Source organism: Alosa sapidissima, chromosome 3 (assembly GCF_018492685.1).
Source record: "Alosa sapidissima isolate fAloSap1 chromosome 3, fAloSap1.pri, whole genome shotgun sequence".
In the NCBI taxonomy this organism is placed as follows: domain Eukaryota; kingdom Metazoa; phylum Chordata; class Actinopteri; order Clupeiformes; family Clupeidae; genus Alosa; species Alosa sapidissima.
This window is the reverse complement of record NC_055959.1, coordinates 39,568,741-39,596,678: the sequence shown is the minus strand read 5'-3', so window position 1 is coordinate 39,596,678 and position 27,938 is coordinate 39,568,741. Positions and strand designations below refer to the sequence as shown.

Below are 27,938 nucleotides of genomic sequence, written 5' to 3'. Positions count from 1 at the left end.
ACACTGGGTGCAGCAAATATTTCAGCTATCCACAAGTTTCTTACATCCCATATGTCTACTTAATTTTAGTAATTTTCGTTCATTATTGGTGTAGCCCAACGTGACTCAATATTGATTCGTATGTTTATTATCACAATATGAACATCACATTAAATAACCCAGGACTTCAGAGACAGGGCAAACTTCTACCACCATTCCCAAAAATGTTATCCCAACCAATTTAATAAATTTGCGCTTATAACGAGGTGAAGCGCGTTCCCGAACAACTTCTTTTCCTCTGAGGGAATGTCCAATCTTCATCAACGACATACCGTTGCACCTTACGTTGTCTCCGTCTGTAACGTGGAATCTAATAGGCTAATTCTAGCTGGTGCCGGAAACGAACACCCATGAAACGCCATTTTTGTAAAGATGGCTGCGGTCAATTTCAAACTTTTTTGGCTGAAGTAGCTAGCCTAGCATGGTCCATTGAAATGAATGGGGGCAGGACTTAGTCACTCTCTCCAGTTATATATAATACCTCCATGGTTCAACCAAACTGGGTCACTCAGGGGCCAGTGGGCAGGGACAGCACCCTTGTTTGAGGGCTGGTTGGTGTCGCCACAGACTTAGAGCGGAGAGGTGCCCTCGATACCTCTGGTCAGGTTCACTCGGCGGTCAGGTTCACTCGGCAGTGAGATTCACTCGGCGGTCCAGTCGTTAACGATGTGGCACAAACAGGCCGCAGGAACAGCGGGAAAACATCCAGGAATGTTCCTCTGCGCCTGATTGGCTGCTCACGTGAGGGCATGCAGGGGTCATGGGGTCGCAGGAGATTACACATCAAGTACACCAGCAATGTGGACACAGCCCACATCTAAGTTAGCCTTGAAGTTAGCTGCCAAACCAATCAGAAGCACTCAGATGACTGACCAACAGCTGCCTATCCAATCAGAAGCACTCAGATGACTGACCAACAGCTGCCTAACCAATCAGAAGCACTCAGATGACTGACCAACAGCTGCCTAACCAATCAGAAGCACTCAGATGACTGACTGCCATCCTCTTGAGTGAGCTGTTAATGCAGTCTTTCTGATGGCTGCTATGACACACACACAAATACACACACACACGAACACACACACACACACACACACATACACACACACATCTCTCTGCTGGCCACTCTTTATTCAGGGCCTCAGTCTCGGAGTAACCCCAGGCAGAGTCATACCAGAGATACAATACAAACAAAGTTATAATGTCAGACCAACCGTTGGAGATAAATGGAGAGTTATAATTTCTGAATCTGTCTCGGAAATGATTCTACCTTGTGTCTTTTATTTTGTCTTTTTAATCATTCTCTATTTTTAAATGATTTCACCTTGTGTGTTTTATGTTTTCTTTTTATTATGATCTTTACCTTTTGAACTATTGTTTGACTGTATTGCCCTTTTACTTCTTTATTTGTTATTATTATTGTTTGCTTTTGTTTATGTAAAGCACATTGAATGACCTCTGTGTATGAAATGCGCTATATAAATAAACTTGACTTGACTTGACTTAAGATCGAGGGTCACTTCAGCAACAATAACCCGCGTAGCATGTGGGCTGGCATCTCTCAGTATGCTTTAAAACCGCCACAATCATCCCTGTCCTGAAGACCCCAGCAATATCATGTCTGAATGGCTATTGCAGGGAAGCACTCACACCGATAGTGATGAAGTGCTTTTAAGCAACTGGTCATTCATCAAATCAAGAAATAAATAGACACCAGCACTGACCCTCATCAATACGCTTACAGGAAGAACAGGTCCACTGCGGATGCTGTCTCAATGGTCGTACACCTGGCCCTAACCCACCTGGCCCTAACCCTCCTGGACAGCAAGGATACGTACAGTACTGTATGTGAGCTGGCCCTAACCCTCCTGGAGAGCAAGGATACGTATGTGAGCTGGCCCTAACCCTCCTGGAGAGCAAGGATACGTACTGTATGGAAGGCGGCTCTTTCTGGATGTTAGCTCTGCTATAAACACAATCACCCCACAGACTCTTACACATAAACTGGAGACCCTTGGACTATGCATACGCTCTTGAACCTGACACTCTTATCTTAATGAACTGGTCTAGCACAAATGCAACGTTTTTGTGCAGGACCGTCCCTGCATGGTCTGATATACTGCTTTCAGGTCTGGCTGGTTGAGTGTGTGCATTTGTGTGTGTATTCTGAGATGTGCATGGATGGGATTTTGGGGGGGGGGGGGGGCAACATTCCATTTGAATCTCCAGCAGAAATGGGAAAGAGCTGCTATGCTATAGACTGTAGTCCACAAATAGGCTAAGGCTACTTATAGGAATTCAGAGATTCAAAATTCTTTAAGCAGTTTGACACTCACAACGCAAACCAGGGCCGGGCTCAATCCAGTGGGTTCTAGGTTCTGTGTTCCGGGCCCAATCCAGTGGGTTCTAGGTTCTGTATTCCGGGGCACAATCCAGAGGGTTCTAGGGTCTGTGTTCCGGGGCTCAATTCAGCGGGTTCTAGGTTCTGTGTTTCGGGGCACAATCCAGAGGGTTCTAGGTACTGTGTTCCGGGGCTCAATCCAGCGGGTTCTAGGTTCTGTGTTCCGGGGCTCAATCCAGCGGGTTCTAGGTTCTGTGTTCCGGGGCCACATCTGGATCAGAGGGTGTACAGTGCTTTTGTTTTCCTTGCACGAGACCTTTGTTTTTTTGACCTCTCACCCCTCCCTGCACACACAAACACACATATACATATACATTACAGAGTGCACACACACACACACACAGACACACACCCAAAGACCCCTCCCTGCACACACACACACATACATATACATTACAGAGTGCACACACACACACACAAAGACCCCTCCCTGCACACAGCACGGCTCCAGCAGATCAAACATCTCCCCTGTGCTTCCCTGCACATGGGCCACACACACACACACACACATACACGCACACACACACACACAGACACACACACACTTTTGGTGGCCTGGCGTAAGGCTGTTTTTTCTTATTGTCTGACTCTGTTCTTTACTGTGATATGTCTATTGTTGTTTGTTTGTTGTCCTGTTTGTACTTTGCCTTAATGTGCAGCATCTGGAGGGGATTTCCACAGGGACCTCTGTAGTAAGTGTGTGTGTGTGTGTGTGTGTGTGTATGTGTATATGGGTGTGCTGTATTGTTTATGTTTATCTACTGAAATGATGTGTGTATGCCTGTTTGAGTGATTGTGTGTCTGATTGTGCATATACTATTATGTATGTGATCTTGTCAAATGATGTGTGCTTGTGTGTGTGTATGTGTGTTAATAATAATAATAATAATAATAATAATAATAATAACTTGTGGGGTTGGGTGGTTAAGGACCATAGGCCTCAGTGAATAAATGTGATTTTAGGTGCTTTTTGAACATAGCCAGTGTGGGGGCTTGGCGGATATGGAGAGGTAGACTGTTCCAAAGGGTGGGGGCAGCAACACAGAAGGCTCTGTCACCAAAAGTCTGTAGCCTGGAACGGGGGATGACAAGCTGGTCCTTGCCAGAGGACCTCAGGGACCTTGGCTGGGAGTGATGCTGGATGAGATCGGAGAGGTACTGGGGAGCAAGAGCATTGAGGGATTTGTATGTAAGGAGTAAGATTTTGTAGGTGATGCGTGACTTCACCGGGAGCCAGTGAAGCTGCTTGAGTGTGGGGGTAATGTGTTGCCATCGCTTTGTGTGTGTGAGGATCGCTCTGCGGTACATCTAGTTATAGGTAACTTCAAATCAGCGCGATTTACCCTTATAGGCTACTGCACATTACAAGATCTGTACGAGATGATCCGCAGCACTGAAGTGAGAAATGATTTAACTCTTTGTGTAGCGCATGTGATCGCTTTCCCCATTTCAACCTGAATATTGTGTGTGTGTGTGCCCAGATGTCTCGTGTGTGTGTGGCGTGTGTGTGCTATGTAGGAGTTCTGGTATTGTTCTGGGTGGGCCAGGCGGATCTCTATCGGTACCCAGAAGATGACTCAGAGGATTACGAACCCAGAACCTACCGGGACAGCAGGTGTAAACCCACACGCGAACATACACACACACACACACACACACACACACACACACACACACTCCTTACCGGAATAGCAGGTGTAAACACACACACACACACACACAGCAGGTGAAAAACCAGCATCCGTCTCTCTCACTCCCCCATCTAGATAGAGATAGATAGATACTATCTATGCTCTTGGGTGCTCCTTGTTGGTGCCCCCCCCCCCAATTCCTATCCTCCCCCACCTTTCTTATGCAGCCCTTGCCACTTAATCTACTAAACCCCTCTTCTACTGCACTTTTTACCCCCCCCCCCCCCCCCCCCCACTTTGCACAAATAGGCTGACACCAGACATAATTTCACTGCATTTCTTACTTCCAGTAACTATATGCATGTGACAATAAACTTCCTTGTATCCTTGTATACTATTAGAGATAGATAGATAGATAGATAGATAGATACTATTAGAGAGAGATAGACACTATTAGAGATAGATAGATAGATAGATAGATAGATACTATTAGAGATAGATAGATAGATAGATAGATACTATTAGAGATAGATAGATAGATAGATAGATAGATAGATAGATACTTTATTGATCCCCAAGGGGAAATTCAAAATCTATCTCTCTCCCTCTCACTCTATGTACCCCCTCTCCATCTGTTTCTCTCTCTCCCTCTCTATCTCTCTTTCCCTCTCTTTCCCTCTCTCTCTATCTCTCTCCCTCTCTCTCTATGTACCCCCCTCTCCATCTCTTTCTCTCTCTCTCACCATCTCTCTCCCTCTCACTCTATTCTCTCTCTCTCCCTCTCTATTCTCTCTCTCCCTTCCTCTCTCTCTCTCCCTCTCTCTCTCTCTCCATCTCTCTAAAGGCTGCAGAGGAAGTGCATCGATATCTTTAAACTCATCTCCTACATAAACATGTACAGATTCACTTCTCAAATGATCACTCTATCAAACACACTGATGATGAAGACCTGTTGACCTACTTGACCTGTGTTTGACCTGTGCTTGACCTGTGTTTGACCTGTGTTTGACCTGTGTTTGACCTTTGAGGGGAATGGAATGCCATCGTTGCTGTGACACTGGAGAGGAACTCCCCCAGAACAGGAGAGTGGTGCCCCATATCAACATCACCATCCTTAAAGGTGACACGCACACACACACACACACACACACACACACACACTCACACACACACACACACACTTACGCTGTCTCCCCATGTGCAGGTGAGAAGGGGGAGGGTGGTGTGCGATATCATACACACACACACACACACACACACACACACACTTACGCTGTCTCCCCATGTGCAGGGGAGAAGGGGGAGGGTGGTGTGCGGGGCCCCTATGGGAAGTCTGGTAGGACGGGGCACGTAGGCCCCCCCGGCCCCCCCGGGGTGAAGGGCGTTAAAGGCAGCACGGGGTCTCCTGGGGAGCCCTGCAAGGGCCACTACGCCGCCTTCTCCGTCGGACGCAAGAAGGCCCTGCACAGCAGCCACTACTACCAGACGCTGGTCTTCGACACGGAGCTCGTCAACCTCTACAACCACTTCAACATGTTCACCGGGAAGTTCTTCTGCTATGTGCCCGGAGTCTACTTCTTCAGCCTCAACGTGCACACCTGGAACCAGGTACGCTCCCACTGCTGTTCTAGCTGCAGAACCAGGTGAGCACGCTTCTAGTTCTGTTCTAAGTACAGAACCAGGTGAGCACGCTTCTAGTTCTGTTTCACGTGCAGAACCAGGTGAGCACGCTTCTAGTTCTGTTTTACGTGCAGAACCAGGTGAGCACACTTCTAGTTCTGTTCTAGGTGCAGAACCAGGTGAGTGTTCTTGTATTCAGGTGTAGTATATTGCATTATCATTTCATTCAAGAAGATTTGTCACATACTGTATTCATAATATATTATAACGGCCCAGTCCAGCACATTTTTTCCACAAAAATAAGTCACGCCCCTTTTGAAAAAAACAGCCTGACCAGCTAAAGGTGGTTTGCTGGTTGACCAGCTTGTTAACCAGCTTGTTTGACCACCCTATGATGGTTGACCTGCTAGACCAGCAAAACTCTTGCGAAAACATACCTTCAGCTGGTTTACCCAGCTTATGATGGTAATTCAGCTGGTTTTGCTTGTCGTACCACCTCAAGCTGGTCATTTTAGCTAGTGTTGCTGGTCTATAGTGCTGGTTTAACTGGCCATGCCATATGTTGGTCATTCTAGCAAACCAGCATGACCAGCTTGACAGGCTGGTCACCAGCATGACCATCTTGCACCAGCTGTATCCCACAAGACAGGCTGGTCACACCAGCATGACCAGCTTCCTCAGATGGTCAGGCCAGGATATCCAGCTGGTGGCCCAACCAGCTACACCAGCAAAGATCTGCAAGAGCTGGAAGAAAACCAGCTAAAACCAGCTACCAGAATGAGCTTTTTTTCAGCAGGGGCTTGTCAAATTGAGTTAATTTCCTACTTTGTTCCTTTTTTGTGTGTTTGTAATTGAGTGTGTGCAGAGCGTGTGGTTGTTTTTGTGTATATGTGTTTTGTGTGTTTTTTTTTATAATTATTTTTTATTGTTTGAAATTATTAGGGTCAGCACATTACAACTGAAGATACCATTCAAACTAAATACTTGCAGAGGGAAAATAACAGCAGTTTTTAAATTACATTTCTCTCTAAACACGTTCAATAAAAGGAAAAAAAAAAGAGAGAACTCCAAAAGTTGATTTCCCTCCAACATTTCATGCTTCCCTCATAACAGCAACCCCAAGACCTCCCACTCCTCCCTCATTCTAACATCCTCCCACCCCCTCCCTGCACCCATTCCCCAGCCCCCTTCAACTTCCCCCCAAACCCTGTAGGAAGTTATACATATTATTTACATAAATTATTTAATAAATTACGTATTATAAGGCATCATGAATGGATTCCCATAAGTTATCAAATTGTTTATTTTTATTTCGATCCTCTGACAGTGTTTTTTCAATATTTAAATAATATTTCATTAATGCCCTCCACTCTTGGAGTGAAGGTACATCTTTATTTTTCCAATATTTAAGAATTAACTTTTTGAAAATTAAAGAAGAGAACAGAATTTGCCAACCAGTTGGGTACCTTATTCCCTCTGTATCATGAAAAATGCATAGCCTTGGTGTGAAAATAATTTCCATTGTTATTTTTGATGATAACCATTGCTCAATATCCTTCCATATCTTTTTAACCCTCATGCAATGCCAGAAGGAATGCATAAGTGAATCCTCATGTTGGTTACATTTTATACACCTATCAGATAGTTTAACATTAAATGTATGAATTTTATTTCTACTGTAGTATATTCTCGTCATTAACTTAAACTGAATTAGACGTAAACTCTCGTTACAGGTAAGCCTAACTGTGAGGTCCAAGCATTCCTTCCATCTTTCTTTTGCCTTAAACCCCAAATCTGTTGTCCACTGGTTATTATATTTTTCAGTAATTCATCGCTGTCTTCAGCTTTAATCAAATTTTTATACATGTATCCGGTCAGACTCTTTTTTTCATTACTGTTAAATATTTTCATAATATCTGAGGAACTTGTGTTCTCTAGATCACGTTTATTAATCCAACTTTTTATTTGTATATACCTAAACGCTTCAGTGTCTTTTAACTTATATTTAGCTTTCAACTCCTGGAATGACAGGACTGAGTTGCATCTTATAATATCTGATATTTTCCTAATTCCAGCTTTTATCCATGTATCCCAATGCAATTGTGATTTCTGAATGTTAATTGAGGGGTTATTCCAAATCTGTATATTCCCCGGGAGCCCTAGACATTGGCCAAGATGTTTTTTAATTTTTCTCCAAGCATTTAACGTGCTATTAATAACAAAGTTTGTAGACTTAACTTTATCCCTTGATAAGAGAGCAACTAATAAACTGTGACGATTCTTCCCTAGTATTATTATGACCGCCGCGCAGCGAAGCGCCACATCGAAGGGCCACGTCAATCCATTACCACTTATTTCATGTATAGCGCCACCCGAAAGGACCCCCTCGAAACGAGTTTTGACTAAAAACGGTAACATCGAACTTTCTCAAAACACATCCGAATGACATGATTTGGATGTACGTATGTACTCCCAATCATCCGTAAATTGATCTAAAGTCATTTTACTCCGTATAATTCCTTTAACTTATACTTTTTCCTTCCAATTTCGATACCACTTATTTCTTCCGTTTCCCTACATTTTTGGGCCAATGGATGCGATGGAGATAACGGGCATCCTTGAGCGGTTCCCCTTCTTAAAGGAAAAGGTTCTGACATTATACCATTTGTATACACATATGCTTTGGGTGAACTGTAAATTATTTTGACCATATTAATAAAGTATAATGGGAAGTTGAAAGCCTCTAGGACTTTAAACAGATAAGGCCATTCAATTCTGTCAAAAGCTTTTTCTGCGTCGACTGCCATTATTGTCAGATCCTTATTCAACTTCTTTGCATATTGCATTAAAGATATACATGTTCTAGTGTTGGTTCTTAAATATTTATGTTGAATAAAACCAGCCTGGTCTGAGTGAATTATACTCGGTAATATCTGTAGTAAACGATCATTTAGAACCTTTGTAATTATTTTTTTGTCACAATTTAGTAGACTAATTGGCCTGTAGTCAGAAGGTTTTTCACAGACTTTGCCTGGCTTTGGTATGACAGAAATGATTGCTTGATACATGGTGTGAGGTAGACTATTAAGCTTTTGGGCTGAATTAACTACTTCTGTAAAGAAACCTTCCATTTTGCTCCAAAAAGTACAGTAAAATTCAATCGGAAGGCCATCCATTCCTGGGGCCTTCTTCAATGGAATTTTTTTTTAGCACAGATTGTATTTCAACATTTGTAATATCCTTGCCAAGTTCCTCTTTCTGCTTTGGGGTCAGACGTTTCAATTTAACTGAATTTAAAAAAGGTAGGGGATTTTGATCTTCAACTTCTGAGGTATACAAGTAAGGGATAATGTATAGAACGCCGGTCATTATGGGGAAAATAAGTCCCGACATGGCGAACCGGACCCCGACACGCCAGCGGAGGGGTCTTGTTTCGCCCTGAAGGGACTTATTTTCCCATGATGACCGGCGTTCTATACATTATCCCGCTTATTATACGGCTACTTGCCAAAACGAAAAAATAAACTCCACAATATGTCTCTTTACACTTATTTGTTACCGTTTCGTCGCGGCTTTTGCTGAGAAACAAATAGTTCGCAACACACGCTGAACTTGAATCAAACATTCTTTAGAACACAGCTGATCAACCGTCTGCTTTCACTTTTGAATTAAGTTCCAAGCACAAACTCCGTTGCCATTGACAGCGGTCATTCTTGTTTTCAGAGGTCCTTTCCCAAGAAATAATGACCGCTAGAACTTTCGGAAATCCCATTCAAGTCAATGGAGCGTTCTACTTGCATTGTGAAGAGCTGTATAATAAGTTCTCATAAAATGATCTAAATTCTTTATTTATTGCTTGATTATTTTTATAAGTATTCTCTGATGTGTCATTTTTCAGCGTTATGGGTTGTCTCTTCATAACTGTTTTTATTATAGAGGTCAAGCACCTGCTAGATTTATTTGCGGCGACTTAAGATTTAAGTCGTTTGCCTTTTTATGCAGCAGACTGTCTAATTTTAGTTTCAATTGCTGCACATTTTTCAGTGTTCTATTGTCTTTTTGTGTGCTCTCTGCAGAATATTTATTTCATCCCTGACTTTATTTATATCTTTATCCAAGCCTGCTTTATATTTTGCTGCATACCCAATCATAATTCCTCTCATATATACTTTAAAGGTGTCCCAAACTATATCAATAGTTAGTTGGTCTATCTTGGGATTTCACATTAACATTTGTTTCTAGGAATAAGTCAATATGGCTGTTGATATATTTAAGGAACTCAGAGTCCATTAAAAATGTTCTGTTCATTCTCCACACTCTACGAGATAGTGGGTTTTCTTTTGGGGAAATAACACACCTGACTATAGCATGATCTGATATTATGATATCGTTAATAGCACTGGAGAACACCCCATCTAAGTCTGTCTTTGAAACAAATAGATAATCGATTCTGCTGTAACTGTTATGGGCGTGAGAGTAACGTGTGAAGTCCACTGCATTTGGATTTAATGCTCTCCATACATCCTGAAGGTCATTCATGGAGAGGAAATTAATTTGTTTTTCAGGTGGATTGACTTTCCTGGTTGTTGTTGAGCCGTCATTCGAACTGAATATACAATTTAGATCTCCCCCTAGTATAATTGCCCCAGATGGAGATTGTGATGTGCTGTATCTTATCCAAAAATGACATATCTGATATGGGAGGTTTATAGACATTTATAAGAGTATAGAGCTCACCAAACAGTTCACACTTAACCACTAAGAACCTTCCATACTTATCCTGCTGTGACATCAGCTTGAATGGAACCCTTTTACTTATTAAAAGTCCTACACCCCTCCTCCTTGAAGAAAAAGTTGCTTCAAACACCTCTGCCCCCCACTGTCTCTTGAGATACTCTATTTGCCCTTACTTAACGTTGCTTTCCCAGCCCCTAAGAGATTGACGGAAACCTTTTGCAAAGCTCAGTTTTTGCCTCTTGTAGATTTGAGAATTTTAATTCTTCTTCCCCATCTACGACTAGCAAAACTGCAGGTTGCCTCATCCTTGTTGCAATGTTAAGCTTGTGCAATTGAGCTCTGAGGGGCCAGAATGCATCACGTTTCTTCTGAGTTTGTATAGAAATGTCCGGAATAATTCTGTACTTACAGTGCACTTGGTCTGTCTCCTCTGAGCGATTTGCCTTTGACTTGCTTGTTTTGATGGCTTTTAGAATCTGTGTTTTTGTCTGTAGACGCTGGACTTGAAATATTATTCCCCGAGGACAACGTGTTTGTTCTTTAAGCGGCCCTAAGCGATGCGCCTTTTCGAAGTCGTCCTCCCGTAGTTGCAGGCCCCATTCAGTGTCTATAATATCCACCAAAAGGGGGATCAGTCCCTTATCACTTTCTAATGATTCAGGCACATGTAAAAGTTTAAGGTTCTTTTCTCTTTGTCGGTTCTCCAATTCAATCCAATCTCCAGTTTCAATATACTCCAGCGCTCGATCGAGATTCTTTTGCAGCTCATCACTCAAACTTTTCTGGCTGGTCAATTGAGCAGCATGGTTGTGTATATCCCCGGCTAACACTTCGAGTTTTGTGTCGATGGAGTCCACTCTTTTCGACAAGGACGACATAAGTGTTGACATAACAGTTTATCCAGCTTGCTTTCCAGGTCGTCAAACCTTGCTGTGTTCGCTGGCATCCTTGTTTGTGATCTTGTTGCATATGCCAGCGCCACGCACCTGTTTATCGAGGTTACTTTACTGATTCGGATTTAACTTTACTATTTGGTTTGGCGTATTTCTTGCTATTAACTTTACTATATCTTCTGAGTATTTCTTGCCGTTCAAAAGCACACGTATTTAAGGGTATTTAGATCATTTTGCCCTACGCGACAAGGAGTTCTTAACCACCTACTGGCCAGCCACCAACACCACTTCCAGCAGGAACCTTCTCTTCCAAGGAAGTTTCTTATTCAAGTACTAACTAAGCCTGCTTAGCTTCAGTAATTCAGCAAAGTCAGGGGATCTGCTGGTCTGGCTTCTGGCTAAAAACAAAAGGTAACTCATAGAAAATAACAGAATGGTCGCACTCCAAAAATATTTTCTTTCTTGCTTTTTTAATCCATTTTAGCAACAGGGGTTGATTAACAAACGTTTCGGCCTGATGGCCTTTGTCAGTGTATTTCATCCCTATGGCTACTTCCTAGTTTTAAATAGGCAAGTTTACTCAATTAGTGACACCTGTCTTCATTAGCTCCGTAGGAAGTCAACAGGCGCTCCGACACATCAGGCCTCACCGGCCGTTCATCAGTCGGAGCGCTTGGTGTCTCCAAAGTGCAACACAATCATATACATTCAGACAACGCACCACCACATATCGTATATTGTCAGACACCAAACAGGACGAGGACCACAAAAGCGTCACGTTCAAAAGTTTATTTAAGGGTTGGGGGTTAAGGGGGTTTCAGGGGTTCCGGGGGGGGTACAGGAGTTCCAAGAGTCTGCGTGTGTGTGTTCCCCCAGTAGCCGAACAGCGATGGCAGGAGCTGGATGATCCGGGAAGTCCTGGGGGAAACACACACACAACAGCAATTGAAACGAAGCAGCAGTACAGTCAAGGACTAGGCGGTATTCGTAGAAGAGGGACGGAAGGCAGGTCAAGATTACCGGGGCTGGAGAACACAGAAGTAGTCGAGCGGGTCCGGGATCACAGGCAAAGAGTCAGAGGCGTTTTCAAAAACAGGCAGGTAACTGGTGCTGGTTGCAGACGATCTGACAAGTGTGGACTGAAAAGCAAGGCTTTATATAGAGGGCATGATGAGTGGTGAATGCAGTGCAGCTGGTAGGTAACGAGGGTGAGGCAGAGCAGAGCAGGAACAGGTGGAGGTCATCAGACTTCAATCAGCACGTGTTACCAGGCAGAGAGAGAGCTCATGACAGAACCCCCCCCCTAAGGGACGGCCCCAGAAGTCCCCAAGAGTGACACCACGTCGGGAGGGCGGAGGGGAGCCGGTGGAGGGCTAGAATTCCTCCGAGCGGTCCGAGTGAACATCCTCATCCTCGGAGGGAGCTGGAGGGTCGTGGACAGAAGACGGGACAGGTACCGAGACAGGGTCAGGGTCAGGCACATGACAGGAAGCCGGGCGGGCAGGACGGTTAGGGACCCCTCTGGGGCGGCCCCTATGGATTGCAGGTTGATCAGGATGCAGACGGTGGAAGTCGGCGATGAGTGTCCGGTCCACAATCCGACTGGCTGGCACCCAGGTTCTCTCCTCAGGTCCATAGCCCTCCCAGTCGACGAGATACTGGAGGCCCCTACCTCGCCGTCTGGACCGAAGCAGGCGTCGAACGGTGTACACCAGCCCACCGTCAACGAGGCGAGGAGGAGGAGGAGGAAGCGGCACGGGGACCAGCGGGCTTTCATGCGTCGGCTTGACTTTCGAAACATGGAAAGTAGGGTGCACCCTCATGGAGGTTGGCAACTGGAGCCGGACTGCGGTTGGGCTGATGACCCTCTGGATAGGGAACGGGCCGAGGAATCGAGGTGCCAGTTTACGCGATTCCACCCGCAGTGGGAGATCCTTGGCTGACAGCCACACCTTCTGGCCAACACGGTAGGCGGGTGCCGGCGATCTTCGGCGGTTAGCCCCAGTGGCATAGCTGACAGCTGACTTGAGTAGCGTGGCACGAGCTTGTGACCAGGTACGACGGCAACGGCGGGCATAGGCGAGGGCAGACGGGCAGGACACATCTCCTTCCTGGCTGGGGAACAGGGGGGGCTGGTAGCCATACACACACTGGAAAGGTGACATACCAGTGGCAGAGCAGGTGAGGGAGTTGTGAGCATACTCTATCCACATCAGTTGTTGTGCCCAAGCCTGGGGTTTGCGAGAAACCATGCACCGCAGCGCCTTCTCCAGCTCCTGGTTTGCCCGCTCGGATTGACCATTGGACTGGGGGTGGAACCCAGAGGTGAGACTCACTGTGGCCCCTAGAAGACGGCAGAACTCCTTCCAGAATGTAGAGGTAAATTGCGGGCCTCGGTCAGAGACAACATCCCTGGGCAGCCCGTGTAGACGGAAGACATGATCAAGAACAGCCTGGGCAGTCTCTCTGGCAGATGGCAGTTTAGGGAGGGGAATGAAGTGTGCCATCTTGCTGAACCGGTCAACCACAGTGAGAATGACAGTCATCCCACCTGATGGTGGGAGGCCAGTTACAAAGTCCAAGGAGACGTGGGACCAGGGTCGTGTGGGCACAGGCAAGGGCTGGAGTAAACCAGCGGGGGGCCGAGTGGAGGACTTGTTCTGATTGCAGGTGGGGCAGGCACGGACGAATTCTCGGACATCCCTTCTCAAAGAAGACCACCAAAAGCGCTGGGCAAGGAGATGGCAGGTGCGGGCGGAGCCCGGGTGGCAGGCAAGGCGGGAGTTGTGTCCCCACTGTATGACCCGGGACCTCAAATTATCTGGGACGAAGAGACGACCGTCTGGGCATGCACTGGGACTGGGATGGTCACGGAGGGCCTCTTGAATTTCCTCCTCGATATCCCAGGTCAGGGCAGCTACGACGCAGGGATCGGGCAGAATTGATGCAGGTTCCTGGGAAGGGGCGTCATCCTTATGAAACTGACGGGAGAGAGCGTCCGGCTTGGTGTTCCGAGAACCTGGGCGGTATGACAGGGTGAAGTTGAATCTGGTGAAAAACAAGGCCCAGCGGGACTGTCTGGGGTTAAGACGTTTGGCATTGCGGATGTATTCGAGGTTTTTGTGATCGGTCCAGACCAGGAACGGAACTGTGGACCCCTCCAGCCAGTGACGCCACTCCTCCAGGGCAAGCTTGACAGCCAACAGCTCACGGTTTCCAACATCATAATTGCGCTCTGCAGGTGAAAGCCGGCGAGAGAAAAATGCACAGGGGTGCAAATTGTTGTCCTCCTCTGCCCGTTGAGAGAGTATGGCCCCGACTCCCACGTCTGAGGCATCCACCTCGACAACGAACTGCCGGTCTGAATCCGGCATCTGGAGGATGGGGGCAGTGGTGAACCGGGCCTTGAGGGTATGAAAGGCTGTGTTGGCCTCTGGGGTCCAGAAAAAGGGGTGTTTGATGCTGGTCAGAGCTGTGAGGGGAGCGGCGACGGAGCTGTAGTTCCGGATGAATTTCCGGTAGAAATTGGCAAAACCGAGGAATTGCTGCAGCTTCTTCCTATTCCCCGGAACTGGCCAGGAGGTAACTGCCGAGACCTTTGCGGGGTCCATCTGGATATTGCCTTCAGCGACGATGTATCCCAGGAATGACACAGTCTGAGCATGGAACTCGCATTTCTCCGCCTTGACATAGAGAGAGTTCTCCAGGAGCCGTCGAAGAACCAGCTGGACATGACGGGTGTGTTCGGACAGAGTTCTGGAGAAAATTAAGATGTCGTCCAGGTACATGAAGACGAATTTATTCAGCATGTCCCGCAGCACATCATTCACCAGCGCCTGGAATACCGCTGGGGCGTTGGTGAGGCCAAATGGCATTACCAGGTACTCATAATGGCCGGTGTGGGTGTTGAATGCAGTCTTCCACTCGTCACCCTCCCTTACTCGCACTAGGTGGTAAGCATTTCTAAGGTCCAGTTTGGTGAAAATAGTGGATCCCTGGAGCAATTCAAAAGCAGAGGTGAGTAAAGGCAGAGGGTACCGGTTCTTCACTGTGACATCATTCAGACCTCGATAATCAATGCAGGGACGAAGAGAACCATCTTTCTTTCCCACAAAGAAGAACCCGGCACCAGCAGGAGAGGAAGACGGGCGGATGAGTCCAGCTGCCAGGGAGTCCCTGATGTAATCCTCCATAGTTTTTCTTTCAGGAGGGGATAGTGAGTAGAGGTGACCTTTGGGTGGAGCAGTCCCAGGGAGGAGATCAATGGCACAGTCGTACGGACGGTGTGGGGGCAGAGATGTGGCTTTGGTCTTGTTGAACACCTCTCGGAGGCCATGGTAACATTCAGGGACATTAGAAATGTCGGGGGCAGTGCTGGGGGGTACTGAGCCGGTGAGCAGGCTGGCTGGGGCTGGGCCGGTGGGAGCAGGCAGAGGAGAAAGGTTGGTGAGAAGTTGAATGATCATTGCAAGTTGTTGCTGTTGCTGCTGGAACTGCTGACGCTGGCTCAAGCCGGCTTGAAGTAGGGAGGCAATGTCAGCAGTGTTGCGGTTTACCTCTCTCTCTGTCTCTTCCAGGCGTTGCATGGCGGTGGGTGGTTCTGGTTCGTCGGTTTCCATGCTGGTTCGACCGTGCGCTGGGTCCATGTTTGGTCAGATCGTACTGTCAGACACCAAACAGGACGAGGACCACAAAAGCGTCACGTTCAAAAGTTTATTTAAGGGTTGGGGGTTAAGGGGGTTTCAGGGGTTCCGGGGGGGGGTACAGGAGTTCCAAGAGTCTGCGTGTGTGTGTTCCCCCAGTAGCCGAACAGCGATGGCAGGAGCTGGATGATCCGGGAAGTCCTGGGGGAAACACACACACAACAGCAATTGAAACGAAGCAGCAGTACAGTCAAGGACTAGGCGGTATTCGTAGAAGAGGGACGGAAGGCAGGTCAAGATTACCGGGGCTGGAGAACACAGAAGTAGTCGAGCGGGTCCGGGATCACAGGCAAAGAGTCAGAGGCGTTTTCAAAAACAGGCAGGTAACTGGTGCTGGTTGCAGACGATCTGACAAGTGTGGACTGAAAAGCAAGGCTTTATATAGAGGGCATGATGAGTGGTGAATGCAGTGCAGCTGGTAGGTAACGAGGGTGAGGCAGAGCAGAGCAGGAACAGGTGGAGGTCATCAGACTTCAATCAGCACGTGTTACCAGGCAGAGAGAGAGCTCATGACAGTATATAGTCAGACAATGATAAACACATAGCAGACAATAAAATGTAAGTTACACTCAGAATGACATAATCACAGAAATGACAACAGGTCAAAGTCTTCATTCATTCCCTCTGGTGACATATAAATACGATAAAAACAAAAGGTGAAAGGCATATATGATTCTAACTGTCTCACTGAATTGCATTGTGCACACTCAATTCTCACTGGTATCTGCTAGACAACAAGTACCAAAACATGATTAGTTCATAGATTTCACATGTAAAATTAAGCAATAAAGCATGAGTGAGAGTGGGGTTGGTCATGGATATTCCCACGGGTGTTGTTCGGCCGTAGCCACGAGGCCGGAGGCCGAGGTTTAAAAATGTTAATTTCGACATCGTTCTTACGCATCAAAAAATAGTTCCCTTTTCAATAGACAGCGTCTTGGTTGCTAGGTAACCAACATTCCAGATCCCTCGTTACGAGTCTTTGTGGTTTACATGTCTTCTTGAAAGAAATGTTGAAAGTCGGGCTGAAATCACATTCATATCTAGGTTTGCTGCATGCATGTTACAAAGACACTGGGCCATGTCATGTAAGGGACATGGTACTGCAAAAAAACGGAAACATAGTCTACATTGCAGAACCACTCAACTATTAATTTATGGTGAATAAATGTTACACTACTGTGCACAGCCTGACGTGACGATGCTAGCACGTTAGCAGCGGTTAGCTAATTATGCTAACGTTAGTTATCTAAGAGTCTCCTCCAAGTGACAATCATATTATACACAATGCTGGCAATGCTGAGAACAATTAGCATCCTCATTTATCTTACTTACATTGAGTTGACTGTGTGGCTTAATCCACAGATGTGGTGAAGCACTGTTTCGTTATGGTTTGCTAAGGAGTAACCCATTGCTTGAAATAGTGGAGAGCTGGGATGAGAACAAATCTTCGCATTGTATCGCAGAGTGATTTATTATTAGCTGTGCAAAGTCTGAGTTGAAATGTCCAGGGATATTCCAACTTATGGAACGTCTCTCGGCCAATCAGAAACAAATAAATAGTTTCATAGAACCCAATTGTTGTATAATACATTTTATACAACCCCACCCCCATCTTGCCTGTTCATAATTCTGAGAAATTCTTGAATTGTGTGCATGTGTGCATGTTCTTGTTTATGTTTGTGTGTGTGTGTGCGTACATGTGCTTGTGGGTGTGCCTGTGTGTGTGCATGTTCATGCATGCGCACATATGTTTATTGTGTGTGTATGTGTCATACGTATGATTACTGTGAATGTATGTGTGTGCGTGTGTATCTGTTTGATTACTGTGAATGTACATGTGTGCATATGGAATGGGTTAACATGACCCCTGGAGGCAAACATACGCAACAAATTGGTCATCCTAGGCCCTACAGTTCTCCGGTTCTCAAGATATTCATAGAAAACTCTGTTGGTGTACGGTCACTAAATGTACACATAAATTAATTTATTGTATAGCCCCCCATGAACGGAATTACACGAAACTTGGCATGCATTCAGAGGGTCTCATAATGATCCTACACTTCCAATTTTGTGCAGTTTTGACCATGTTAGGTCACAGATACGTGCGATTACTCATTTTTACTGTTTTGTTTTTAACTAGGTGGCGCTATACATGAAATGAGTGGTTATGGAATGGGTTAACATGGCCCCTTAAGATCAACATACAAAATAAGGTGGTCCTCCTGAACCCTACGGTTCTTGGGATATTCACAGAAAACTGTGTCTGCCCTACCCTCCTTTCGGGGGGTCCAGTCCAGCGGGGGGCTACAGATCAAAACTGCTATCCTTGTGGGGCTAAATGGCCACCAAGTTTCGTGCTTGTGCACCTGGGTCTTTGAGTGTCCCAGGAATCCTTGACGGAAAATTGGCCATGCGAAAAAAAAAAAAAAAATCTGACTCAACCTATATGACATAATTATTACACGGCTCTTTAGAGTGCTGCAGAAAATTCCATTCACATGAATGGGCCTTCCCAACGTTCGGGCCTATGCTAAATCTATATAAATCACCGGCAAAGTATATAATCATTATCAGAAAATAAGTCCCTTCAGGTCGAAGCAAAACCCCTCCGCTGCTCGTCGGGGTTCTGTTCTCTCTGTCGGGACTTATTTTCTGATAATTACCGGCGGACAATACATTATCCCTTACTCACTATCAGGTGCGAAGAAACAAAACATAGGTAACATAAAGCATTAAGATGGAAGCTCTGCATTTTCCATAAATGTACCTTTCTCTCTCCCTGCCTCTCCCTTCTCTCCCTCCCCCTGCAGAAGGAGACGTACCTGCACCTGATGAAGAATGAGCAGGAGGCGGCCATCTTGTACGCGCAGCCGAGTGACCGCTCCATCATGCAGAGCCAGAGCCTGCTGCTGCAGCTGGCGCGTGATGACCAGGTGTGGGTGCGCCTGTACAAGGGCGAGCGCGAGAACGCCGTCTTCAGCGACGACTTCGACACCTACGTCACCTTCAGCGGACACCTCATCAAGGCCGAGAGCGAGGGATAGGACACAGCCAATGGGCTGCCTTAGCCCACGTGATGTCACTGCCATTTACACTGTGTGTCATACGCATTACTGCCTTACGGTTCAATGACTTATTTGAGTTTTTAAAATCATTACTTTATTTCTTTGTATTCTATAATGTTTATTTAAAGAGAGTGAGATTCGTCTTTGGGAGAGGCATGTTGGAATAGCAGAATCATGAGTATTGAACAGCAGACGTACTAATCCCTGATCAGGTGTAAATCCATTTATTGATTACCAGAATCTGTCTTATCCAAACACACACACACACACACACACACACCACACACACACGGCTGCCCCTACTGATCTCATAGTTGGCCTGGGAGGCAGTCGTATACACACACACAGAACAAACACACACACAGTGGTATGATGGATGATCTCAAGACCAGATGTGGGCAGATGAGGCTAGGTGTTACCCATGCTGCATCAGGGCCGCATCAGGGCCAGAGTCTGAGCAGAAGGCATGCCAGGTGATGGGGTACAATCTACATCTCAACAACAAGTGACATCCTCCATCAGAGTGTTACGGGTTCTAATGAACTCTGAATCTGCACGTCTGTTTCCAGTTCAGTAAAAGGTGCTTTACTCCAAACTAGCCGCACCAGGCTGACTCTCTTGCAATACCAGACTTGATCATGTGCGGCACTATCAAATACATTGCAAGTCAATGACAGAGTGCTGTGTGCCTGCATTAAAGACAACCTGAATCTTACAGAATTACACATAGTTCCTTTAAGTGCCTAGCAACAGACAGAACCCCCAACCAAACCCACAAGCAAATCAACAATTCCATTAACATACAGGAACAAATTTCACAAATTTCACAATTTGCCCTTCTATGCTTTTATCAGCTATTCCCGTTTGCTTTTGTTTATGTAAAGCACATTGAATGACCTCTGTGTATGAAATGCGCTATATAAATAAAGTTGACTTGACTTGACCTTGACATGGTGTAGCACTGAAATAGACTCATACAATACAAATGATCACGATAAACAATTGTTTTTGCCCTTTATTCCTCACCATGGCAAGTGCTGACAGCGAAGCCGATGCGCTTGTTTTGGTGGTCAAACACCACATAGAAGCCCTCCATGATGACGGCACCCATGACGGTACCTGTGCTGGACTGGGACACGGCAAACTTGTAGCAGTCCTCGTGCGGCAGGCCCATGCCCTCTACAGGTAGCAGGTACTGCTGCAGAGGGCACAGGGGACAGGACAGGGACATGTCAGTAGACACAGAGTCACACATCGATGCTGCCTCCAAAAATGACCGCTATTCAGGAAATATAAGATATCCTAGAAAGCAGCGAAATTAGTCGTTTCCGTTTCAAACCGCACTAGTTGCCTCGCTCCCCAGTTAGATATCTTAAAAGGCAGCAGTTTTTCCCGTTTCAAACAGACCCATAATCTATCTCAAATTGTCAGCTGAAATGTAAGCTCTCAGGACAGCTCACAGAGGAATCACAGCGCCCTCTATAGGTTACTAATCGATATGAATGAAAACACTTGTTCAGAAATGTCCCTTCACCCCAACACATTTTAAAAGGTATTATATTTATTGTCTTGGAAATAGAAAAGATTATATGTCTCCAACAACCACATCCACCAGAGTTCTTGAGGACATACGTGTTAAAGAACTTTCAACAGACCAAAAAAAATTCAAATCGTCCTTACCTGTGGCAGGATGGAGATGCGGAAGGACTGGTTGTGGTTTTCGCTCATCAGGTACAGGGAGATGACGGGGAAGATGTGCCAGGGGGTAGTGCCCGCCTGCCAGCACACCAGCACCTCTCCCAACCAGAAGCCTGAGGGGAACAGCTGAGTCTGCAGGACCAAACAGAAACAAATAGTTCGCAACACACGCTGAACTTGAATCAAACATTCTTTAGAACACAGCTGATCAACCGTCTGCTTTCACTTTTGAATGAAGTTCCAATGCAAGAAGTGACCGGAATACTTGCGGAGTGATATGATCAGCAGCACAAAACCCGTTTCCATTGACAGCGGTAATTATATGTTTGCAGCGGTAATTACATGAATTTATTTTACTGTAGAACGTTACGTCTGTCTCATTCTCACCTGTGGCACTAGCACATCACACATCACACATCACACACACACATCACACATCACACATCACACATCACACACACCTGGAAGTCTTGGTGTATCCAACACCACACAGCTGCAGGGAGAAAAGGTCGGGTACGTTTGTCTGACGAACCAGTGAGTCAAAGAAAGGCTCCAGCGTCTTGTCTGGCTGTAGGGTAAAAACACAAACAACCACTCCAATTAACACTGGGTCCACATGCACTTAGTATGTGTGTGCACTTGCTCGTCTTACAAAACACAACTCACCCGTGCGATTTCAGCATAGGCCAATCCCAGGATTCCTTCCCTGTTGGAGCCCTTGATGAAGAAGTGGTCCGACTTGGTTATGGCTGCGATGTTGGCCCTCAGTGAGGCGTTGGGCCCATGGGGTATGGAGACCACATCAGTGCCCAGCTCCCCTGTCTGTAGGGAACAGACACGTTGCGAGGTCTTTGTACGAGGCGGACCTGTAACAAGAAGTGGAGGTTAAATGCCACGGACAGAGAAACCTTCTGATGCATTTTTAACATCCAATTACAGCCATAACAGGATCGCAATAGCAACTTAAACTTTAAAGATTTAGCAATTTAATTAAACAATTTAATGGCAAAAGGTCTGCAGCATGTTGGTATATGATGATTAACTGGGTTAAATCTATCATAGGCTATTGTGGATAACTGGATTAAAGCTACCATCACACGTGATGCCAAGAAACAATTCTCAATTGAAAAAATATAATAAAATATAATAATATAATACACTGTGCATTAAATAATTGGGAGTCAAAAGCAGTGTTGCGGACATTATATTTTTTCAATTGAGTATAGTTTTCTTTTGTCCTGCACCTGCCAGAAGGTGGGATGTGCACACATTAACTGTTTGCTGAACGAAGAAACAATTCTCAACCATTATAGCAGTGCCACCTCTGCCCATGCAATGCAGTGGTGACTAAAGAGCGTTTAACATGGGTGCTAACTCACAGCGACCGATGGTAGTATCTGCGGAGGAAGGAGCTGCTCCGACCGATGGTAGTATCTGCGGAGGAAGGAGCTGCTCCGACCGATGGTAGTATCTGCGGAGGAAGGGGTGAGGAGCTGCTCCGACTGAGAAATTACTGCTGCCCGTATCTACCAGAATATGCAACTGCAAGGAAAAACACAAACATTCCATGCCCTTTAGCTTAGTCTAATATGATTTGTTATGCCACATACTGTGAAGTGGAGGTGGGTTCTAGCTACTGACACAGGAGATTAATGATGATGACACACAGAGCACAAGCCATGAGCAGAGCATCATGGGTAATCATGATCTATCTTAGACAGTGATTGATCATAAGAGTGATTTGAAACTGTGTTAATGAGAGATAATTAAATGTGAAACACATATAACATACTCTCAAATTGTGACTGTCAAGATTAAAAATGTATGTTTTTTTCTCTCTGAAATAGGTCCTTTTTTTCAAGATAAACACAGATTTCTTGGCAGCAGACTTTCAACATCTTTCCACACACTTTTCATCAGCCGACGAAGCAGTGGGCTACTACAGCAGCCATCTGAGCAGCCTCCTGGACCTCCATGCCCCTGTCAAAACCAGAACAGTCACCTTCACCCGCTCAGCTCCCTGGTTCACAGATGGGCAGCAGGGCGGGTCCCTGAGCGGCGCTATGAAGCCTCTGAGCGGCGCTATAAAGCCTCTGGCCTCACTGTCCATCCCTGAGCGGCGCTATGAAGCCTCTGGCCTCACTGTCCATCCCTGAGCGGCGCTATGAAGCCTCTGGCCTCACTGTCCATCCCTGAGCGGCGCTATGAAGCCTCACTGTCCATCCCTGAGCGGCGCTATGAAGCCTCACTGTCCATCCCTGAGCGGCGCTATGAAGCCTCTGGCCTCACTGTCCATCCCTGAGCGGCGCTATGAAGCCTCTGGCCTCACTGTCCATCCCTGAGCGGCGCTATGAAGCCTCTGGCCTCACTGTCCATCCCTGAGCGGCGCTATAAAGCCTCACTGTCCATCCCTGAGCGGCGCTCTGGCCTCACTGTCCACTAACAAGTTTACCGGGAGCAACGACAAAAATATGCACAGTCCCTCAAAGATGCAAGGTCACAGTTTTACTCCGATGCCATCAGAAACAGTCCAGGAAATTCCAAGCAGCTTTTATTCCACTGTAACCCCCCCCCCCCCACAGAAGAGCAGTGTCAATCACCTACTCAACCCCCCCCCCCCCACAGAAGAGCAGTGTCAATCACCTACTCAATCACCTACTCAACCCCCCCCCCCCCACAGAAGAGCAGTGTCAATCACCTACTCAATCACCTACTCAACCCCCCCACACAGAAGAGCAGTGTCAATCACCTACTCAACCCCCCCCCCCCCCCACAGAAGAGCAATAAATTCACTTTTTCACATCAAAAATTGCACATATTCGCTCTGCCCTTCCTGGTCCTCCCAGCCTAACTGTTTCTCCAACATATACTGTCTCGCAATCCCTAAACTGCTTTCCTGAGGTTTCATCAGAAGAGGTGCAGAACATCATCAGGAAGATGAAATCCTCCACCTGTCCCCTGGACCCTCTCCCAACCTCCCTGGTGAAAACCCATATCACTGTCCTAACCCCCCTGATTACCGCTGTCATCAACCATTCCCTCCAAACTGGTCACGTTCCCCCTGCCTTGAAAAATGCCATAATCAGACCATTGCTCAAAAAACCCACTCTTGATCCGGAAGTCCTATCCAACTACAGGCCCATCTCCAATCTCCCTTTCATATAGAAAGTACTTGAGAAAGCTAGCCTGACGAGCCAGACCCACATTAAAATGTAGGGTCTGGGCACTCACCGTTCGCAGTGCTCAGTCCAAGGTTCGGGATAATCGGTTGTCTTTCAAATTCACTCTGCAAGCAACAGGACAGCGCTATGAGTCATGCGTTTCCCAACAACGGAGCTAGTTGGCTAGTTCAAACTTTTGCCAACTTAATAAAAGCTTAACCCGTGTCACACTGTTCGCCAACAGCAACATCCATCTTCTTTGTTTTCAAGTAGCAGGGAATCAAACCGTTGCAACTCTGCCATCAATCATTATGTTAAGCCCGCCTAACGACTCTATACACGATTTGATTGCCCTGATAGAAGTTTAATTTTTCGAGCTCACAAGCCAACGGAGAGTTGCTAGACTAGCCCTGGAAGTAAATGCAATTTGCTGCCGCTAGGGTGCGTCTAGATTTCTAGGCTATGAGAAAGCAGTTGCCACCCACCTTCAGGACCACCTCAAACAAAATTCTAGTCCGGTTTCTGCTCCACCCACAGCACAGAGACTGCCCTGATGGTGGCTCTCCCTCCCTCCTCATCCTCCTGGACCTTTCTGCTTCATTTGATACTGTTGACCATGACATTCTTTTAAACCGGCTCTACCATACCACTGGACTCAATGACACTGCTCTCAGTTGGTTCAAATCATACCTCACAAACCGGACAGAATACATCTCCCTGGGCCACTCCAAATCAAATTCACACACAGTCACCTGCGGTGTCCCCCAGGGGTCAGTCCTTGGCCCCCTCCTCTTCATCCTCTACCTCACCCCCCTTGGCCAAATCATCAGCCGTCACAAAATTTCATTCCATTGCTATGCTGATGACACACAGCTCTATGTAAATGCCACAGCTGCAACCCCATCCTCACAGTTATCCCCATCAAAACTCACCACCTGTCTGGAGGAGATAAAGGTATGGATGGAGCACAACTTCCTCCAACTAAACAGCTCCAAAACTGAAGTCATACTATTTGGCACTCCTCACCTGACCAAATCATCATCCATAACCAGCATCACCTTTTCTGGCTCCAACATCCCCCTCTCATCAACAGTCACAAATCTTGATGTAAAAATGGACTCCCAACTCACTTTTGAAGCCCATATAAATCACCTCTGCAAGACCTCATTCTACCACTGTTGGAGCCATTTCTGCTATTCAAGTTATTTGTAATTTATAAGTTAGTATGAGTATAATTTATGTATGATTATTTTATAGTTTGTAATATGTAGCACATTTGTGTCACAGGGTGCTTGATTGTGGGCACGGATTGGGTGCCTCTGCTTCGCCTACTTTAGATACACACCTACACAGGTGAAGCAGCTGATGAGTTTGAATGGGCTGGCGGGAGTGGAGGAAGATAGTTTTTTGACCGTGGTCGTGATCGTAGCCTACTCTAATTTATGGAACATATGCATTCGAACATAATAAATACATAATAAAACATAATAAATACATAATAAAACATAATAAATACATAATAAAACATAATAAATACATAATAAAACATAATAAATACTGAAGGAATAACGATACCTGCGCGTACAAGACCTTGTCTACTCTTGGCAAAAACGCGTCGGATGCCACAATAACCACCTCCGTAACATTTTCCAAACTCCGCCCCATTCTCTCCCTCTCAGATGCTGAAAAGCTGGTTCATGCCTTTGTCTCCTCCAGACTGGACTACTGTAACACACTTCTCATTGGGATCCCTAGCAAGAGTCTGCAGAGGCTTCAGTACATCCAAAACTCTGCAGCTAGGATCCTGATGAGAGTGCGGAAACATGAGCACATTACCCCCATTCTCCACTCACTCCACTGGCTTCCCGTCTCCACCAGGATTGAGTACAAGGTTTCCCTCCTCACTCACCAATGCATCCATGGACATGCCGCCCCCCCCCCCCCCCCCCTCAAAGAAATGATCAACCCACAAAACACAACACGCTCCCTCCGCTCTACTCACTCAAACCTCCTCCACACACCCAGAACCAGACCCAGGATCATGGGGGATAGGGCTTTCACACACACACACACACACACACCTCCACATACCCAGAACCAGACCCAGGATCATGGGAGATAGGGCTTTCTGTGCTGCTGCCCCATGTCCGTGGAATGCCCTTCCTGACACCTTGAGGGCACCACAATCCACTGACTGTTTTAAAAAAGGTCTTAAGACATTTCTTTTTAGCAAAGCTGTTGGTCCCCTTTAGATGTTTCTCTTTAGCAAAGCTTTTGGTCCCCTTTAGATGTTTCTCTTTAGCAAAGCTTTTGGTCCCCTTTAGATGTTTCTTTTTAGCAAAGCTTTTGGTCCCCTTTACAGTAGATGTTTATTTTTAGCAAAGCTGTTGGTCCCCTTCAGATGTTTCTTTTTAGCAAAGCTGTTGGTCCCCTTTAGATGTTTCTTTTTAGCAAAGCTTTTGGTCCCCTTTAGATGTTTCTTTTTAAAAAAACTTTTCTTTTTTTTCTTTTTTCCGTAAACTGCTCACATTTTGTGTGTGTGTGTGTGTGTGTGTGTGTGTGTGTAGCACTTTGAGATCTTCTGATGAAAAGTGCATTATAAATAAAATTTATAATTATTATTATTATTATTATTATTATTATTATTATTATGAGATCCTCTACTCTTTATGTATGCCATCTACATTTGAAGTGTTCCTGTAACCTTCTTGATTGCTAGAAACCTTAATTAGGTCTATCGTGCAGATGGGTTTTGAAGAGACTAGTACACTCTCCTTATCACTATCCAAAACACTATGCAGAAGTATTGTGAATCTCACTTACAGGTGTTGTATGATGTATGATGTATAATATGATAAATTATCAGTGCAAGGTTTTGTGGCTCCTTGGGTACCACTTGACTTGGTGAAAAATAGAAAATAGTTTAGTTATCTTACAGCCACACTACACTGAAGTTTATTTGAGCTTATATCAAAATAACATCTTTGATATGGCATCCTCAGGTGTGTGTGTGTGTGTGTGTGTGTGTGTGTGTATGATGGGGTGGTCCTGCAAGTCTTTTGAAGCTCTGCAAAATGTGATCCTCATTCAACCTCACACTGAGTGAATGGGAGCAAGGGAGAGACAGACCAGAAGTTGAGACAGAGAGGGCAACCTGAGAACAGTCAAGGTGTGTGTGGAGAGAGAGAGAGGGGGCCGAGGGGCAACAGGAGCCAGATGACTCCACTCAGAGCAGGGTAATGAGAAAAAGAGGGACAGAGAGATTGAGACAGAGCGATCAAGATCAGTGAGAATTAGAGATATCCAACAGACAGTGACGGACTGGACGGTCTGGCATTTGGGCAGATGCCAGAAGGGCCGCGGCCCCTCGTGGGTCGTTTGGGCCGGCCAATCACGGAGCGGCATGCTTGTCGGGTTTGCGCGGCCCATTTATCGTAAAGACGGTTTTACAATATCTCTCGGCCCACTCAAGTATCAATAGTGTTACATGGCTTCCAATCAGCCATTTATCTCTGACTCCCTTTTCCTCCTCCACAGTAGCAAACTGATCAGTATTTATACCAGACATGAGTCTCTACACTACAGTCATGGTGACCCTCAATATTTACATCAGTCTACATTCTTTTGTAACCTTATTCAATCAAATGATTTAAAAGTGCATTGTTTGAAATTGGAATACAATAAATATGCTGCCTGTACTGTATCTTTTATTTTATTATTGGTTTACAAAAGTTAGGCTACATGAAGCAATGACTTCTGGAAATTTCAAAAACGAATGCGTCTACTTCCTTCAGCACGGGGAATTGCCGATCTAGCATGCCTTGATCCTCGGAATTTTCCCCTTATAAAAGCTAATAAACTGCCCCCAAATGCACTTCGAAACATAAGAGAATGTCTGCTTAAATTCAGTGAAGGTGCTACGGTTGAAAATCTACAGTCGGAATTGACACATCTCGCCACGCACTGGGACAGCCTAAAAAAAAGTCT

General features: G+C 45.8%; 2 protein-coding genes across 3 annotated transcripts in view; one reads left to right on the top strand and one right to left on the bottom strand.

The window, feature by feature from the left end:
• The window catches only part of c1qtnf1 (C1q and TNF related 1), a 27,873-nt gene extending 7,782 nt beyond the window's left edge, over positions 1-20,091 (top strand). Inside the window, exons 2-5 of one of the 2 annotated variants that reach the window (XM_042086839.1) lie at positions 3,922-4,055; positions 5,100-5,191; positions 5,363-5,679; positions 18,838-20,091. In XM_042086839.1, coding sequence (XP_041942773.1) covers positions 3,922-4,055; positions 5,100-5,191; positions 5,363-5,679; positions 18,838-19,071 — 777 coding nt within the window. In that variant the 3' untranslated portion in view covers positions 19,072-20,091. Of the gene's footprint in view, positions 1-3,921; positions 4,056-5,097; positions 5,192-5,362; positions 5,680-18,837 lie in introns of those variants that run through there. The other variant, XM_042086841.1, reaches the window with a different exon arrangement.
• LOC121705557 (beta-secretase 1-like) lies at positions 20,000-21,201 on the bottom strand. The gene is made up of 3 exons (XM_042086592.1): positions 21,178-21,201; positions 20,773-20,922; positions 20,000-20,290 (listed from the first exon to the last, which is right to left on the bottom strand). The coding sequence occupies exons 1-3, from the start codon at positions 21,199-21,201 to the stop codon at positions 20,108-20,110; spliced, it is 357 nt and encodes a 118-aa protein (XP_041942526.1). The 3' UTR covers positions 20,000-20,107.
• Positions 21,202-27,938: the final 6,737 nt, after the last annotated feature.